At 52.4% G+C, this 18,866-nt stretch overlaps 1 protein-coding gene and 1 long non-coding RNA gene across 6 annotated transcripts in view; both read left to right on the top strand.

Moving 5' to 3' along the window:
* Positions 1-12,857, top strand: part of FCRL6 (Fc receptor like 6) — a 34,229-nt gene extending 21,372 nt beyond the window's left edge. For 3 of the 4 annotated variants that reach the window (XM_057727321.1, XM_057727311.1, XM_057727330.1), the window contains 9 exons: positions 2,283-2,303; positions 4,149-4,415; positions 4,942-5,226; positions 5,353-5,628; positions 6,007-6,132; positions 9,455-9,520; positions 10,088-10,159; positions 12,422-12,453; positions 12,530-12,857. In XM_057727321.1, coding sequence (XP_057583304.1) covers positions 2,283-2,303; positions 4,149-4,415; positions 4,942-5,226; positions 5,353-5,628; positions 6,007-6,132; positions 9,455-9,520; positions 10,088-10,159; positions 12,422-12,453; positions 12,530-12,658 — 1,274 coding nt within the window. In that variant the 3' untranslated portion in view covers positions 12,659-12,857. The other variant, XM_057727337.1, reaches the window with a different exon arrangement.
* A 1,475-nt stretch (positions 12,858-14,332) lies between these two features.
* Positions 14,333-17,476, top strand: LOC130835722 (uncharacterized). Of its 2 annotated transcripts, none has more exons than XR_009049019.1 (4): positions 14,333-14,716; positions 15,138-15,324; positions 15,408-15,512; positions 16,989-17,476. It is a non-coding gene; the product is annotated as an uncharacterized LOC130835722 (long non-coding RNA). The 2 variants fall into 2 exon arrangements; XR_009049020.1 differs by having other exon boundaries at positions 15,152-15,324.
* Positions 17,477-18,866: the final 1,390 nt, after the last annotated feature.

Here is an 18,866-nt window from a genome sequence, read left to right on the forward strand (position 1 = left end):
CAAGTATTTGAATCCCTACTCTGTCTCATCTTTCTCAGATAAATGTCTCCCAATCCTGCCAATAGGAAATGGTTTTTAGACTCTGTCCATTGTCCTGGTCTGCTTGGTCTTGATGGGCTTTGTCAGTGGGCCAGGAGCTGGGTCTTCTCCTCCCTCCCATCGTGGCCTGACGAGTGCAGAGCTCAGTGGGGCTGCTCCCTGAGTCAGTCAGGACTGTATTGTGCAACTTAGTGTGACCATAGCTCCTGGCTCTCTCATCACACTGTCACCTCATCTTCAGCCTGTAGCTCACCGAGGCCTTCGGGTCCTCTTTACAGGAACTGCTATAGGCAGGTGTCGCCCACTCTGTCCCTGGCCGGCAACTGGCTTGATTGTACACAATGGTTCTGCAATCACAACGCCAAGGTCTTGCAGTGCCCTGGACAGCAAGTCAACAGAATCTGGGGACACAAGCTCATTTGAAGTGTCTGTGCCCGCTGGATGCCTTCTGTCTTTTTATACGCGTCAATCCCCTCAACTTTCTTTGTTCCTCACTTCGTAGCTGCAAAATCATTTTCCAGTGGAGAAGGGAAAGGAAGGGGAGGCATCGCTACCCAGTAAGGTCTTAGTCTGAGGTTAGGCCTTCTTTCTGCTTTCAGTTAATGTAATAACCACCTTCCTAGGCAGTGGGTCGATATAATCTATGTAACTACTCTGTAAGGAAAACATGACTATTATCATTTCTGTTATCCAGACAGAACCAGGAATTGGAGGCCCTTGAACTTTAAACAACTTGTCCAAGGTCACATAGAAAGAGATGGATTCATGAGTCTAGTCCAGGTCATCTGGTTCCAAAGCCTGCATGTTTCCCGCTACACCAAGCTCATAGAAGAAGATGTATTTAGACGTGGAGGCAGGTGGAAGATGGAGGGACGGAAGGATGATAAGAAAGAGACACTGCACACACTGAGAACCTGTAGCTGAGCTGACCCTGAGCTGAGTAGGTAGAGGATGTGTCCCAGGTCGTGTGGACAGCAAGGATGACAGCCTATGGATGAACACGCCAAGCTCTGCTGAGGGGGGTCTTCACCCACCCCGCCCAAGGCCATTCTTGCATTTCTCAGGGTTCTGCACAGCACCCAGCAATGAAGAGCTCAAGTAAATGCCTGGGTCCAGCTGGCCTGCCTGCATTCAGCCGTACACCATTCATCGTTCACCCCTTGCCCCAAAGCCCAGAATACGCTCCACTGCTGTATATGCAACTATGCCCCTCTGTTTAGGGTCCTCCATCCCTTGGGTTGATCACACCTGCCTAACCTCCTCTGTCATCATTTTGTGGTTTGGCGTCTCTCTCCCAGCCGCCTGTTCTCCTCAAGCATGGGTTCACGTTAAGCATTAGTGCAGTGCATACAAGGTGCAACTCGGTGTGTGATATGCTGGCCTGCTGCTAGTTCTCTCATCTGTCTGAGCTGCCTGTCCAAGTCCCACAATCTTTTAGCGATTACCCCTCCAGGGAAACCTCACTCCTTCCTTGGATCACTCCCATACTCTTTTTCCCAGAGCTCTGTGGACAGATGGATCACAGGAATCAGGTCCTGCCTTTGCTATCTCAGTTCTTCTGTAGGTGTAAACAGGACCCTCAGCACGTGAGTGCAAGAGTCTAGTCTTATGTCTTCTATTTTTGTTCCTTGCCCCACATGAGTGGGCACAAAGGAAAGCATTAGTGCATCTATTCAGTATATGCTTATTAAACACAGACGATGGTCCAGGCCCAGGCACTAGGCATAGGTAATACGGCAGTGAACAGGACTGGCAGAGTACCTGCCCTCACGGAGCTTACATTCTAGACAGAGGGAGACAGGCAATTACAAGTAGGCAATTTAATGAGACGATCATTTCAAATGGTGATAAGTGCTCTGATGACAGTACAATAGGGTATTGTGATAGTGATGGAGGAGAATTCTTTTGCCTGGGGGGCCCCAGCAAGACCTGTCTAAGGAGGTGACATTTGAACAGAGACAGGGCAAAGGATTCCAGGCAGTGGGCCCACCGTAAAAGTTGAGTGGCTGAGTGGCTGTGTGGCTGGATGCCTGGGTAGCTGGGTGATTAGATAGCTGGGTGGCTGGGTGTTGAGTGGCTGGGTGTCTGAGCAGTTGGCCGGCTTAAATGGTCATGTGTTTAGGGGGCTGGGTGGCTGACTGGTTAAATGGATGTTAGTACCCATTTATAAGGTGACAGGCCTCCTCCTTATCAGAAAGTTTTTCTGCTACTTAATCTAATTCTATCACTTTGTTCTCTTGTAGTTCCCTGTGTTGGAAAAACTGGTGAGTCTTGTCTATGTCTCTTTCACCTCCAAGTGTGTCTCTGGGCCAAAACTTAATGGATGTGGAAAAGTCAGGGCCATTGAGAAATATCTTCAGAGTAGCCCCAGCCTAGGCCTCTTCCTCGGGGGTCTTCACTAATGCCCAGGAAGAGGAGAAACCCAGCACTCCACTGTCTCAGGCTGAGGACAGTGTTTGGGTGACTCAAGTTCCAGAAGAGCAGCCCTGGGCTTCCATCCGGCTCCCTTACAAGTAGCAAGGGCCTCAGTCTCCTCCTCTCAGTGTGGCTCTGGATCTCCTGTAATCTCCACTCGTCAAGGCTCTGGACTCCCTTCCATCCCTCTAATGTTCAAAGAAGCAGGCATCTTTCTCTGTGGATCAGCCTTCTTTCTCCCTTTGCCCTCCTGCCCATTCCGTTCCACTGAGCTCCCTGGAGCTCCTGTCAAGAAGGTGAAAACTCTGGCCTGTGAACCTCTTGACCTCCAGGGATCTGTGATGCCAGGGAGGGAGAATCCAAACTAACACTTAGTGATGCTAGAAAGAGAAGCCAAGGAAGCAAAGTCCATCATTCAGCTACACTGAGAACATTGTTACTTCCAGGGTGAGGGGAATGGGCCCTAGGGATCCAGGTGGATGCAGGCAAAGCCAGGATGTGCTGGGGCTCTTCACAGGGCTCCCTGTCTGATTACTCGTCACCACTCCTAGGCTCCTGAGGCTGTCTGGGACCAGAGAAGTATGTCCTGGGGCCAGGTCAGCCGGGGTTGTTCTGCAGGTGATGCTGGGGCCTCAGGAGCTCTTCTCCTGTCTACATCAGGACATAAAATGCATTTTAGAAATGAGGACAGAGATGACAGATCCCGCATCATGACTGTGGTGGAAATGAACCTCCCTGCTGGGAGTGCCGATGGAGGCTGGGCTCTGGGCAAGCCTGACGAGGGAAGCAGAAGGGAGCCAGCCCAGGCTGTGGCACTTCCAACACCCACCCCTCCAACTCCTTTCTGGTGGGCAGGGGTGCAGCTACCATCAGAGGTGGACTCTGCAGAAAGCGCTGCACTGGGGTCACCAGGGGAAAGAAACCAATCTAGGGGAGTGAGAATCAGATCAGGAGGAATGCAGCAGAACAACGGCTGGAAGGAACCCAGCTTGACTCAAGCTTGTCAAAGTGGTGGAGGGAAAGGGCAGCCTCATCCACCGGCCAGTGCAGGGGACACCGGTCCAGTCTGTGGTCTGGGAAGATCCCACATGCTGCGGAGCAACTAAGCCCGTGCACCACAACCACTGAGCCTGCATGCTGCAACTACTGAAGCCCGAATGCCTAGAGCCTGTGCTCCGCAACAAGAGAAGCCACTGCAATGAGAAGCCCCCGCACCACAATGAAGAGTAGCTCCCCGTTCGCTGCAACTAGAGAAAGCCCACGTGCAGCAACAAAGACCCAGTGCAGCCAAAGATAAATAAATAAATAAATAAATAAATAAATAAATAAATAAGACTCCATGCTGTGCTTGCACTGCAGGGAGCATGGGTTCGATTCCTGGTCGCAGCCACACAAAAAAAATAAAAGGTGGGGGGGGAGACAAGGAGGGTAGGAGGTAGAAGGCACGGTGGGCGGGGGGCGTGGGGGGAAATAGAGGAGAAGGGCTGAGGAAGCAGGCGTAAAGAAAGCAAGCAGAGGCCCTACCCTGGTCTGATGAGAAGGATTGGAGGACAGTGACAGCTGTGAAGGAACGGTCCAGGAGCCTCCATCCCCAGCTGGGGTGGGGGGGTGGAGGCATTAGGCTGGAGGACAGAGGGAGAAAATGGACTGAGGGACCTGCAGCTGCAGGGTGACCCTGTCCCTGTGTCTCACAGCCTGGCTGAGCCTCCGCGTCCAGCCATACCCTGTGTTTGAAGGGGATCTCTTGATTCTGCAATGCCGGGAAAGGAAGAACGCAGCACTGTCCCAGGTGACATTCTACAGGAACAGAAAATTCCTCCATTTCTCTAAAGACAACCAGCCTCTGTCCATGGGGGCAGCGATGCGGAACAGCAGTGGCAGGTACAGCTGCAGTGGGCAGCTGACATACAAGCAGTCTGTGGGCAAACACACCTCAGAGACTGTCACGGTTCAAGTCCAAGGTGAGTCACAGCTCGGGGGATTGGGGGGAGCAGGGAGAGTGCTGCTCAGGGTCTGGTCTTAGAGGTCAGCCGTGGTCTGGGCAGCGCCCCTCTCTCTGGCTGCCCCTGATGCTGAACCAGTCTGCAAGGCCCTGAGATGTCCAGATGCTGTCACACGCCCTGCCCCCCACCCCCATCTGGAGCCAGCGAAGGAGGAGGAAGATGCCCTGGGGAAAGGGAAGAGCCCAGAACCAGCCCTGCTGCTCACCCCCCTTGAGACCCTGGGCCAGACCCTTCCCTGCTGGAGACTAGGTGACCTCTGAAGCCCTTCTGGCTCTGGCCTTCTAGGACCCCAGAGGTGCTCAGGAGTGTGGGAGTCAGTTCAGAGTGGTGGGTAGGAGGAGAGGCCAGGTGCTAGGAGACAGTGACGGCATTTCCCACGGGGCGCGGGGCATGGCCTGGGGTGTGCCCGAGCTCAGACCTCAGCCTCCAGGGGCCTCGAGCTGTCCAGGACTCCCCTCCTGAGCCCCGGGCCGCCTCTCCCCAGAGCTGTTCCCGCCTCCTGTGCTGAGAGCCTACCCCTCTCATGAGGTCCCTGAGGGGAGCCCCGTGACCTTGAGATGCCAGACGAAGCTGCACTCCCTGAGGTCGGCCTGGCGGCTCTTCTTCTCCTTCCACAAGGAGGGCCACACCCTGCAGGACAGGGGCCTCCACCCAGAGCTCTGCATCCCAGCAGCCCAGGAGGGAGACTCCGGGCTTTACTGGTGCGAGGCAGCCCTTGAGCATGGCTGGGTCCAGAAACGGAGCCCCCCGCTGGAGGTCAGGGTGTGGGGTAAGTGGGGGAGGGGAGTCACTCCCCAGGGCCCTGGGTAGTGGGACCCCCTGGGAGGTGGGACGGGGTCCCTAAGGGAGGAGCCTGGGTGGTCCAGCTGACCCTTCCAACCGTGTGCTGCCCCAGCTCCTGTGTCCCGTCCCCGGCTCAGCCTGAGACCCACCAGCCTCGTAGTGGGGGAGCTGGTGGAGATGCTCTGTGAGGCCGAGCAGGGCTCCCCTCCAATCCTGTACTCTCTCCGCCTCAATGGGGACATCCTGCGGAACCACATGGCGCCCCACGGCGGAGCTGCCTCCTTCCTCTTCCCGGTGGTGTCACAGCAGGATGCCGGGAACTACTCCTGCGAGGCTGAGAATGCAGTCTCCAAAGAGACAAGCAAGCCCGGGACGCTCTCCGTGCATGGTAGGTCTTGTCCCCCACAGGGCTCCGGGCCCCACACCTCACGCCTCTGTGCTCCTCCGGCCATGCCTCCACGATGCTGGGCCCAAAGCAGGCACTGCATGACTGACTGCGCGTGGACCCTGCTCGGAGCAGCTGTGCACTGAACTCGGTGAAGTCCACAGAGAGTGAGGGGCACCATGGGGGGAGGAGCCATGCGGTCATCCGTGGTATCACCCGTCCAGGCTGACGTTCTTTGATCCCTCTCTCATTCCCATGGGCAAGGCTCCTTCCGGCCAGGTGGTTCCACTAGTGCCGACCACTCTGCCTCTCCTGTGCCAGTCTGGAGCGCATTCATGAATTTATCCTCAGTGCTCACGGTCACCCCTACTTACCCCTCAGGTCTTCGGGTCTTATCTGCCCCCAACAGCAGCAACTGGCTGGTTCCTTGGCTGCCTGCAAGCCTGCTTGGCGTGATGGTCATTGCCACTGCACTTCTGGTGTATTTCAGACCCTGGAGAAAAACCGGTCAGTAACGCTTTTCGGCTTTCTTGATGGCTGAATCCCTATGCCAGGCACAGCCCAGCCATTGGAAAGGCAGAGCCTAACAGGACCAATTGCTTACTTCTGGGTATGGGGAGGAGGATGGACTTTTCTCCACGTGTCACCCAAAGGGGCCTAGGGAGAGACACTTACATCTTCCAGAACTCATACACACGGATCCATTGTCTCACACACCCACTCACCCAGAGTTGCACACAAACACAGTGCTGCACACTTGGGCGTGAATAAAGGGACAAACAGAGGAATTCTTACAAGACAAATGAGGTGTAGATCAGTGTCCTTCACATCTGAGAGACCGTCTGTAGCTGTGAATATGACTGAACAGACCCGAGGGCTCCAATTCTCCCCTTAAAGTCAGCAGTGGTCTGGTCTGCTTAGCGGAGGGGAAAGAAGACACAAGAACCCCAGCGCACTCCAGTGCACGCACGTGCTCAGGCACACACGCTTCTGTACTGTGCCACGCCCTGGCGAGTGTGTCCATGAATGGTAACTAATCAGGAAGGAAGCGTGGCGGAGAGGACTGGGGAATGGCCTGGTCCCAGCACTGCCGTTTACAAATTTGGTGACTTTAGAGCAATTCTCTCTAAGGTTCACTAAACGTCTCCCTCTTGGGATGTTGTAGGGTGTGAGTTAACGAGGTAACATCTGTCTCATACCTGATGTGTTAGCCTGGCGCTGGGTGGGTGCTCAGTTCATCCTCATCCTGGTCTGAGCACATGACCCCAGCAGGTTCCCAAGCTGCCTTTGCTCCTGTTAGCCATTCTCTGATTCCTCTGATCAGAGCCACAGAAAATAAACAGTTTAGCTAAAATTCAGATGAGAGAAATTCTATAAGGAGAGAATTCTATAGGGAGAAAGAAGTGAAAATAATCAGAAAAATGGCATTTGTAGGTAATCCACTGGTTTTGAAATTGCAGACTCTCCTCTTCTTCCTGTCTTGGTCATGATAATTAAGCATGAGTGTTGGCTTTCAAAGCAATCACCTTGAGTGGCCACAAGTTTATTCCAACTCTAACCGTTGTTTGCCTGGGGCCATGTTGAAGGGAGTGGCTCCCAGTGCCAAAGCTGTTTGGTGCCAGTTTATTCCTAGGGCTTCAGATCCACCTACAGAAGTTGAAATCAACCTACTACTTCCTCGCGGGGGACAACATCTTTATTTTCCACGTGCCAGGGGCAAAAGTAATTGTTCTCATAGACCTCCAGCTAGATTTGTTTATTCAAGTATACAGCTCCCTCTGTTAAGGAATTTGTGATGAGTTTTGGGATCTAAGCCAGACTGCTCTGTGAGGAAGACCACCCAGTCCTGCAATCCAAGTATTCCTCCCTGACCATCAGCCAGGATACCTGAAAGCATCTCTCCCTAGCCCTAGACCCACTACCTCACCAGGCACCCCAGTTAGGGCTTGAGCCAGCCTCCAACTTCCTCTCCCCTTTTTAATTTAGCAGCCGTTGTCCATCCATTTTCTCATCTTTGTACATCAAATATTTCATCCAATTTCAAAGCAGCAACTTCGTCCAGAGTTGCTTTAAGATATATCTGTGCAGTAGGAGAAAGAGGGAGGCAGGCCCAGAGTTAGATGGGGAGGCAGCAGGAGTAGGGGACCATGAACTGAAGATCTGTGAGCTCTACCGTCCCTGCATCTGTCATAAAGCCTCCTTCCCATGGCCCAGCCTGGGCTCAGTAACACCGGCATTTCTGCCCACTCACCTCTGGGTCAGAGCATTAAAGGCAAAGCAACCCAGCACAGCCATCTCCCTCCCAGCCCCAAACAACATGGTGGAGGAGCATCTTCAAGAGGACCAAGCCTTTCCCAGGGGACAAAGGAGGTTTTCTCTTCATGTGGAGATTCTGCCTCCCCACCCATTCCCCCTCCCCTGCCCCACCCCCACGGCCAACCTGGGAGCACCTGGGCTCCGTTTTGCTAAGGAACCTGTCTCTCGTGAAAATAAGACTCCTGGTGGTGGTCCTCTCATCTCAGACTCTCAGGGGCACAAGACCTCCCTTAAACTGTCACTCAGAAAACCACCTTCAGGCCCAGTCCCATAGCTACACAAGAAACACAGTCCAACAGCTTTTTTTCTCCATGGCCAGCTTTAGAAGACCCTCAGTCATTTCCAGACAGCAGATCCATTCCTCAACAAACAAAAATGTGTCACAGACTGTATCTCTGAAGCCAGTGTTGAAAACATTTTGACCAATTATGGTATCGCTAAGACTGGGATGTGGTCATGCAGGAGGTCAACTTCAAAGTAGCACTTACATAAGTGTACAAATTCTGGTTGGCTGTTTAAAAGGGTTCATTTCACTTCCTGTTGTCATGCCTCCCTCTTAAAACAGTCCCATCAGATTCACAGAGCTCTTTGTGAATGTGGACTCAGAAACACAGCCTTGACAGATGAGCATCAGGGAGCGTTTAATCATCAGGGGCCTCTCGGAGCCTCCAAAGATGCCCTCTTGGTTTTCCAGGAGGAGCCGTGTCCAAAGGTCCTACCTGATGACTCTGATGCTTTCTTGCTGTTAGAGCTAATGAATGTCTCTTGGACACCAGGCATGAACCAGGTGTTCTAAAATCCACCTGTGATCCAATTCCTATCCCAGGAGCTCATTTTTACAGTTCTGGGAATGCCTGCTATCACCAAGGCAGCGTGCTAGGGGAGAAAAAGCCTACAGGCTGGATTAAGATTCTGTCTTTACCACTTTCTGTGGACCTTGAAGAAGTCACTTCTCCCCACCTCAGTTGGCTCATCTGAAAAACGGAAATCACAGGATCACCCTTTGCGAGGTGGTTGTGAGGAATATCATATCCCGGAGAATGAGGAAGCCCTGTGCTGGCCCCTGGGGGAGGAGCTCTGCTATCAGACGGATGCTGTATGTGAATTCCCTGGCCCTGTTTCTGGCGCATGGTGTGTGGTCAAAGTCTTAGCTTTTCCTTCTTCTGAAAAGCAGCCTGCCTGGCGGGTCTGGGCCCTTTTGATGAGAGGCTGTGACCCATCCTTCCTGACCCGGCTTCCTCCCAGTTTCTGATTCCCATGGAGCCACTCCACCCCCTGGGGTATTTTTCAAGGGAAACAGCCCATAAAAATGAACCGTGTCCAGACCTGTGCATCACCCTTCTTTAACAAACCAGTCTCAGACCTCCAGCAGCCTCTGCCGACATTCTTTTTTTTAATTTAATTTTTAAATTTTTTATACAATTTTTAAAGATCACTGGCATTCTTTCTCTCTGGTCCCACTGTCCAGTCGGCTCTGAGGGCGCTCAGTGAATTGTGCCTTTGTGTCTCCTAGGGCCCCTTCCAGCCCGGAACCTGCCCCCAGCCCCCGATGGAGAGCAGCACGCACTGTATGCCAATGGTAAGGGCTTGCAGCAGGACTAGGGTCTGTCCATACAGGCAGAGAAGGGCCTCTTAAGGGGAGTCAGAAGGACGGCCTCATGAGCTGAGTCTCAGGATCAGAGGCATCGGGGGAAGGAAGCTTGAGGAGTGAGTGCGTGGAGCTGGTGGTGGGAGAGGGAAGCAGGGAGGGAACCCGGCCCCCAAGAGGGAGGTTTAGACCGAGGGTTAGCAGATGATTTCTCACGGGTTGAATCTGGCCCCCCAAGTATTTTTGTAAAGAACATTTGATATGTATCTTGTATGCCAGGTATTTGCAAAACCTAAAATATTCACTACCTTTTTTGACAGAAAAAGATTGCCAACCTCTAGTTTAAACAGTGTCAGGGCTGGGGAAGCTGCTAGAAACTGCTGCAGGGGGCAGGCACCTCCTGCCAAGATGGCTCTCCCATGTTAATAACTGCTTCCCATCGCCTGTCATCACCATAAGAGCCCCTGATGGGCTTCCCTCCACAAGTGTCTTTAGGACACATGGGTCTTGAGGTGGGAGAGCCACTGGGTCCTATTCAAGGCGCATTCCTTCTTTCAGTTCATTACCAGAAGGAGAACGATGAAGCCTGTATCTATTCTGTGATACACACAATCCCAGAGGAGAGTGAAGGTGAGTGATCTCGGGCCAAACGTGACATTTTTGCTAACATAGGAAGTTTGGGACCTAGGGTGAGGTATCACTACCACCATCCTCACCCTGACCGCCGTCGTCACCCTGACCGCCGTCCTCACCCTGACCGCCGTCCTCACCCTGACCGCCGTCACCACCCTGACCGCCATCCTCACCCTGACCGCCGTCCTCACCCTGACCGCCATCCTCACCCTGACCGCCGTTGTCACCCTGACCGCCGTCCTCACCATGACCACTGCCACCTTCACCACCACCATCATAATTACTACCATCAACATCATCTCCACCACACCTCCACTGTCACCATCCAACTAGGGAGGTTTTGGAGTTTTTTTTGTTTGTTTTTTGCCCTTTTCTGAGCCTTGTGGAGGAACAAAAGAAAAGGGGAAAATGATGATACAGTTTGTCTTTGTCCCCTAGTGTAAGTCTAAGCAGGACAGTCCCAGCTCTAAGAAGGAGCCAAAAAGACCATGAGTGCCGGCCACAGGTGCCAGAGTCAGGATGGCAGGCACAGGGAAGGCTAGTCCTCTCTCTAACAGACGAACAGGCAATGTGAAGCTGTAGGAAGAGTGTGGGTTTCTGAGTCAGTCAGAACCGAGTTCAAAACTTGACTCTAGGGAACTCCCTGGTGGCACAGTAGTTAAGAATCCACCTGCCAATGCAGGGGACATGAGTTCGAGCTCTGGTCTGGGAATATCCCACATGCCTCGGAGCAACTAAGCCTGTGCGCCACAACTACTGGGCCCGCAGTCTAGTACACTCAAGCCACAGCTACTGAAGCCCAAGCACCTAGAGCCCGTGCTCCACAACAAAGAGAAGCCACCACAATGAGGAGCCCACACACCACAATGAAGAGTAGACCCCGCTTTCTGCAATTAGAGAAAGCCCACACGCAACAATGAAGGCCCAACGCAGCCAAAAATTTTAAAAATAAAATAAATTTAAAAACAAACAAACAAACAAAAAAACTTGACTCTACGTACTCACTGTGTGACTGTGGGCAAGTCATTTAAGCCCTCTGAGCCTAATCTATAAAATGTAGACAATGCCCGCTTTGTAAGATTATTATAAATGACTAGGATTAGCACCTGGGATCTAGAAACCTTAAAGATTGTCTGGTATGCAATAGGTGTTCAAAAACAGGGAGCTTGCTTTTATGTCTCACCTGTGCTGCAATTTCAATTCCTGTCCGTAAAATGGGTTTGAATCAGTCTAGGGACTCTGCTCTCTCCCGTAAAGGGCAGTAGGGAAAGTGGCCAGCCAAGGAGTCTCTTGGACTCAGAGCACTCCTCCCAGGACCTGACCAGTTGCTGCACAGAACATCGCCAAGCAGGTGGGAAAGCACACATGGGCACAGTTCCTTCCTGAGAAGAGGCACGATGAGAACTTAAACACAAGAGAGGAAAAAGGAAGCCAGCCTCAGGCTATATGGTTTTCATTAGCAAAATAAGGAAATGTGATCCTTTTAATCCTAGCAGACATCAAAGGTGAAGGCATGATTCGGGGCGGGGGCAGGGGCGGTCTGCTTCCCACTCAAGCTCTGAGCAGGCTTCCCCTGTTGTGTGGGTGCAGGGATCTGAAACCCAAAGTGAGGAGAGTCATTATGTCCCAAGATGCACCGGAGAGGGGACCCTGGATCTTTTATCTCTGGGAGAATGCCTCACTTTCACAAGGATTCAATATTTGCCTACAATTCTGCTTTTTACGGAAGTGACCGTGGAGAGAGATTTACCTCGCCGAGCCTCAATTTTCTCTCCCAATGTGAGAAGGAATCAATACCCCCTACTTGGCAGGACTGATGTGAGATTAGATAAGATATTATAACAGAGGTGTAAATCTATACCTCTGTTAGCTGTATACTAGATAGATTAGATGTATAATTCTCACACCTAAAAGTGTGCCCAGTGCAGAGGAGGTGTCTAATGGAGGAGTTATTCTAGAAGTATCTGGGACGCCTTCATCTCTTTGGCTTCTCGCTGTAACCCTGCTGGGCAGTCACTGTCACCATCTCTACCCTTTCCTGGTTGAAGCGGCTGAGACTCAGGGACAAGTGACTGGCCTCGGGTCACACGGCTGGGGTCTCCTGACTCCCAGGCCCACCTGTTTTCAGATTGAAGGTGAAGGCCCTGAGAAGTAAAAGGGGGAGCAGCCCACCACCCTAGAGGAAGACACCAGTGAGAAGGTGGAAAGGGGACACCCGTGACCCCAGTGCCCTAACCTGAGTGCTGCTCTTTCCCACAGCCAGCCCTGCCCAGTCAGCCCTGCAGGAAAAGGTGAGATGGGACCCCCGCTCTTTTCTCATCCTCTGTGTGACGTCGGCTTCCTCGCCCTGACCCGACTCTCCCACAGGACACTTCTGTCATCTACGCTGAGGTGAGACGCCCGAAGCTCGGGGAGGTTCCAGCCAAGGGGCTGAACGGAAAAAGCAGGACCCACCAAGATCCCACTGGTGGCTGCGAGGAGGTCCTCTGCTCGTGATGGCCTCCCCTCCCCCACAACACACACACCCATCAGCAGCCCCCAGGGCTCCCCCGGAGGCCCGCTGTCCCCAGCCGCTTCTGTGGTCCTCCAGTTCCCCAGCCCAGCAGCCAGAACCCCAGTTTGTGGAGCACATCAGAAAACTCCATTACCCCTTAGATGCTTAAAAAGATACATAGTTGTAGATTCTATTTGTTAATAAAGGTGTATCAATTTGTTTCATATTGCCTACCAGTAGCAATCATTTGGGCTGCCTGCTAATTTGGTCTGGTTTATTCAAGGAGAATGGACTCCCATGGACCGGACTGGTGATAAGAGAGATGGGAGGACGAGGAAGAGGAAGGGTTGGGGTGGAGGAGGGGAGGGGAGTCGCAGTCCCGTCCACAGCCAGAGTGCTCCATGAAGGATTAGTTATATATTTGCTCCTGTGAGGCCCTGGCCCTGACTTTGCAGGCCCCTGCACTGGAATCACAGAGAGGGAGGTCCAAGTTCCCAATGCTGGCAGCCTCCTCCCCTAGCAAGAAGTCCACGCGTGCAGAGATTCCTGGCCCTCAGAGCTGCAAGCATCTAGCATTTCCCCTTGAGCTTATTAGAAATGCAGACGCCCAGACCCGCTGAATCAGAATCTGCATTTCAATAAGATCTCCAGGAGATTTGCATGTACATGAAAGTTTTTAAAGCCTGGTCTATCTCCAAAATATATACTTCATGGAAGTAAATCAGTCCACTTGCTTGTGGGAACCTAACTGCCTGTGGTTTTGCTCTGTGTGAAGGCAGTGGGTAAGACAACCCATGCTAACCTTTTCTCTCAGTTCTACTTCCTTTTCTCTTTTCTCTCTTCCCGTCCCAACCTTTCCTCTTCCTCATCTTCCATCTCTTTCATCAGCAGTCCAGTCCACAGCCAGAATATACCAGGGTCCCCTCCCCTTTGCCTCCCTGGTTCTGCCAGGATGACTGAGAGGTACACACTGTCTAGAAGGGCAGGGTCTTCACTGCTCAATCAGGAAGCACCACCCCCAGACCCTAAACCCTCACCATGCCCTCTGCAAATGAGTCGCTCCCTTCTAAAAAGTTGAACCACAGACAAGATAGCTCATGAGCAGAACGGTGATGATGGAGACTGGGAAGGAATGAGCCCTCCCATCGTCCCCACAGACCACCTCCTGCCTGAGCTTTCATACCTCCCTCCTCCCTGCCCTGTGCCCACCACACTCAATGCCTAGTCCATGGACCAGGGGCTGTCTATGAATTGGATTTACCAGTCCAGGCCAGATAACAGAAAAATTGAAAGCAAGAATTTAGGAACTTTTATAGCAATCTGACAGAGTAATTTTATGTTTGTTTAACACAATCATAAAAATTAGGGCTTGTATTTTGTACCTCTCTTTTTTTTTTTTTTTTTTTTTTTTTTTTTAGTAATGTGTTTTTATTGTATTTTACAAAAGTATATCTCCACAATGGATTGGAAATTAAAAAAACAGATCCTTCAACACAGGTAGGTGAGAAGTCCTATCTTACCCTCCCCCCCCCCCCCCACACACACACACACTTACACACCACTGGCCTGGTCTCTCATACACTTTGCTCTTTCCTCAGACCCTTAATTTATAAAAGAATGAGCTGGGATTTTCCAAAATGAACACTTACTGAGAAAATGAAAGGAAAAGAGAATCCCCAAAAGAACATGGAGAAAATAGAGCTTTCAGAGGAACCCGTGTTCTTCAGCCCAGACCCCTCTCTGGTTTCCCTGATATCAGCACACCCAGCCCCAAATCCCATCTCCAGTTCTCGCAACAGATACCTGCTTCTGTTCCTAGAGGATGCTGGTGGGCAGAGGCGGAAGGGCCACTGCCAAGGGAAGGAGGGCCCCTCACAGTTCTCCAGGGCCAGACCCTGAAGACACGGAGAAAGGATGATGCCACAGTGCCTAGTCTGCCACAGTGCTGCTCTCCACAGGAGTGCCCACAAGTGGCCTCCACACTTTATCAAGGCTCCAAGCTGTGAAACATTGTTTTTCTCTCCAAGTCAGAGCTAAATGCAAACAGTTATCCAGCAGGGGTGAGTTGCCTAATCTAGGGACCTGTGATCTATGGGGTCATATCACTTACAGGGGAGAAGAGAAGAAAGGACTTCTTAGCTGGGATGAGGATGGAGAGGCAGCCGGGAGTGGCCCCCTTAAGGTAGAGAGTAAGAGGACAGCCAGGGCCTCAAGGCTGCCCTCTGGTGGCCGTCCTGGGTAGTCAGGGACTTGCACACTGTGGTCTGATCCGTTCATTGGACAACTTCTTCGTAAGACATCATTAGACACCCCATCTTTGTCTTGCGTGTGGCTACACCATTTAGATACAAACAATAAACGGAGCAGAGCCTTTCCGTGAACCAGGCAGGTTGCACGAGCTGGAATTTCTTTCAACCCCAGGTTTGTTACTTTCAATTTGGCTAAGAAATAGATCTCCTCCTACCTTTTTATTTAAATAAGCATCCACTAAACAGCTCTGCATCCTTCATCTTCGCACCAACTGTGATGACGGCAAGTACAGACAAGGCGCACAGCACGGGAAGGACCCAGGCTTTCCCACCTCGTGTCTCCATCACCACCGCTGGAAGAAGCTGCACCAGGCCGACCTGGAGCAACAAGGCTGGTCCTGCAGCTCGCACCACTCTCCGTGAGTGAAGGGCCCATGTGGTGCTTGTTTGTGGAATTCTCTCCCACATGAGGCACCGATCAGCAGTGACTGTTCCTTTCAAGGCAGGGCACGCGTTCCTGACTCGCGGAGCTTACACATACTAGATGCTCGGTAAACATTTGCTCAGTACATTCGTGAGCACATCATGGGAATCCAACAAATGCTGGGTGAGTAAATGAAGAAATGAGTTTCCAGCTTCCTCCTCTCTACTTCAACACAGCACAATAGTGGCTTTACTTCTTTTTTGCACAGCCTTCCTTAAATTCTCTGGGAAGGTGTGTCTCTGCCTTAAAAGCAGACCCTACCAAAGCCTCAGACCCCTCCTACCCAGTCTCCTGCGGGCTATGTCATTGGCTCCCTCTTTCTCTCCTCTCCTCAGTTTCCCCCCTTCCAGCTTAAGCACTAGGCCCTGGTCCATCAAAGTTCCCATCCCCTCTACTGACGCCCAGCAGGGCCAGGATGAGGGTGAGGCAATGCCCAGGCACACGTATTGAAGAGGGAGTTATCTGTGGGGCCATGCGTACACGCGTGTACCCTCTTGGGCTGGAGGGCGGGGAGGCAAGGTGCATACATTTCACACACACAGGCACTGCCTCAAGCCCAGTCTCCTCCACATGGCAGCATCATCGCCTAAGCTGGCTGCCAGGGGAGGGGCGCACATGCGTCCCCCTGCCCAGGGCAGCCTTTGAGGCTGGCATGGTGTTGGCTGGCAGATGGTGCAGGCAGCTGGTCCACTCTGTGAGAACCGTAGAGGGGAAGGTGGACACAAAGACGGGGCCCAGGTGGGCTTCTACCTGCCCCCTCAGCCCCATCCTGCACCGCCCCCTGGAAGCGGCACCCAGAGGCCCATCCACCCCCCCAGCAACACTCTGCCCTCCTCCCTCACCCTTGCCTTCCAAAAGCCTGCTGAAGGCGCCTCCTTCCCACCTGATGCTCTTCCTCAGCCTCCTTCTCTGCCAGCTCCCTTCTCTCCTCAAACATCCCACCTTTCTTTTTCCCCTTCTCCACTTCTTCCCCTGGAGAAGCAAGGTCCCATTCTGTCCTCAGGCCAGTCCAAGAAGCAAGGACAAGTGTGAGTGTACAGGGACAGGGCATCACTTGGGCCACCCTTCTCACTCCATCAAATCCCACCTGGCCCTGGATCTCGGCACCATGCTGCTCTCGGGGCTGAGGCTTGAGATCAGATGCTGTTCTGGCCACATTTTACACCTGCTTCCCCTGCGCCTACCCCCAGCCTGCAGGGAAGGTGGGCTGATGGCGGGTGCAGGCCACTCCGCCTGGCAGATGGAGCTACCACTGCGCCTGCCTGGGCTGTGGCTCTGGGCTTCCCAGAAAGGCCCCAGGGAGGCTGAGCACAGCCCCGGCTGCCAGCTGCTCTCTTAATTAAGGAATGTGGGAAGTGGCCCCTTTGAACTCACCAGCTAATTTACTCCATGCACTCCCCCTGTGGCTGGGTAATTAATGTGGTCTGGACCTGTGATTAGCAATGAGGGAAGAAACTGCCGCGCAGACTTAACCCTTCCTATGCCTTCATCATTCCATTCTTCTCCAGCTGTCACAGGGCTGCTGGAAGTTTTTCTTCAGGGGGAGGTGGTGGGATGTTTTCAGGTCCTCACCCAACCTCCTCCTCCCCACTTTCTCAGCCTACCTGAAATTTCCCTCAAGGAACAGGTTTGCGGTGGCGACTGGAAGATTGCAAGTCATTTCCTGCTTGGGTGGACTTCTGTGGACCACCCCTTCTGCTAAGAGAGTGTGTGACTGCCCACCGTCTCCTCCAAAGGAATTCAGTACCATATTCCAGCATCCACACACCGGCTGGACTCCTGCATCCCCGGGCCATCCCAGTCCTGGCCTTGACACTTCAGAATCATTCAATCCACTTCAACACATGCTTGGAGGGCACCACCTCATGGAAAGCCCATCCTTGGTGACATACAGGGTGCAGAAATGATGGGGGTCTGATCCCCACCCTCAGGAGCTCCCAACCTGGGAGAAAAGAGTTGGAGCAAGGCTGCTCACACCTCAACCTTCCTTTACCTGCGTTTGCCCAGCTCTCCCTTCTTCCCTCTCTCTGCTCACTTAGCAACAATGGTTAATTTTTTTTGCGTGCCGGCTGTCAACTGAAATTAAAATGCACAACGTGAGAGCTGAGAGTTTCAATTTTATTCGGGGACTTACGGAGGACTAGAGCTGGGGAGACAGCCTCTCAGCTCCGAGGAACTGCTCCAAAGAGGTTAGAGGGAGGTTGACATGTGTGTGATTTTGGAGAAAGATTACGTGCAAGTAAGCACACACCTTGGTAGAAGGTTACTGCCAGTCACGAGGCACCGCTATCTTCATTAATGACTTTGGTGCTTTTCCAACTATAGGAAGATGCAAGAAATCGGGTTCATAAAATTTTCTCTGAAAATATCCGAGGGCCTGTTCTGCCTGTTTTCCCAGAGCACGGAGTGCCTCATCCTGAGCGTCACCCTGAATTGCTTGCAGGGTGTATTGTAGGTCAACAACTGCAGTAGCCACTGATTTGATTCTTGTAGAACTGGAAGGTGGGCATGTAGAGTATTCTTCATTTTAAATGACTATGCACCAGACCCTATTCTAAGTGGTTTCATTCACCCTTACAGCACCACGGAAAGGTAAATACTGTTCTTAATCCTCGTTTCATTGATGAAGATGCCGAACACAGAGCAGTCACTTTGCTCAAGGTTTCACAGCCAAGATCTGAATCCAAGAAGCTTGACCCCAGAGCATGAGTTCTTAAGTCCTACCCTCACCCTCATCTGTTTATATCCTAAGGCTCACCTCAAACACCACCCCCTCCATGAAGCCCCCTGGCCTCGCACCTGCACAGCTGGCTCCCCCCCCATCCACCCTCTGGCTCCCATAGCATCCCGTGCACACAGCTGGCATTGCTCTGGCCACACTGTAATTACTGGGTTACATGTCCATCTTCTCATCTAAACTGCAGACTCCTTGAGGGTGGGGGCTGTGCCTTTCATCTCTGCGTCCCCAGCACCTGGCATGTAAGTAGATGCTCAATAAATACCTGACGCATGGATGATGGAATTGACAGCAGAGTCATAGGTGGGTCCCCTCCCTTGGCCCCTCTGCCCCATAGGCAGGTGGTGTCCAAGTTCTGTCACAACTCCAGCTCTGCCCCTTTCTCTCTAGAGCGTTCCTTTCTACTTCACTCAGGACCATCACGATAGCTGCTACCCAGACCTCCCTGCCTCTTTTTTTCTCTCCCAATCAACCCTGCACACTGTCCTCCCACTAGCAAGTTTAGCCCGAAATGGACAACAGCCCCCTCCATCCAAGCAGGGCTTCTCAGAACCCTTCCTCCATCCTCCAGCTCAGAATCACCTGGAGCGCAGCGCTTGTTATAACTACAGATCCCTGGGCCCAGCCCAGCCCCACCAAACAGAATCCCTGAGAATCCAAGTTTTCAGCACGGGTGAGAGTCGCTGGTCTCCAGAGTAAAAGCCTAAACTTAACTCAGTACCCAAGGCCCATAATCTGAC

This window comes from Hippopotamus amphibius, chromosome 1 (assembly GCF_030028045.1).
Source record: "Hippopotamus amphibius kiboko isolate mHipAmp2 chromosome 1, mHipAmp2.hap2, whole genome shotgun sequence".
NCBI classification, from domain to species: domain Eukaryota; kingdom Metazoa; phylum Chordata; class Mammalia; order Artiodactyla; family Hippopotamidae; genus Hippopotamus; species Hippopotamus amphibius.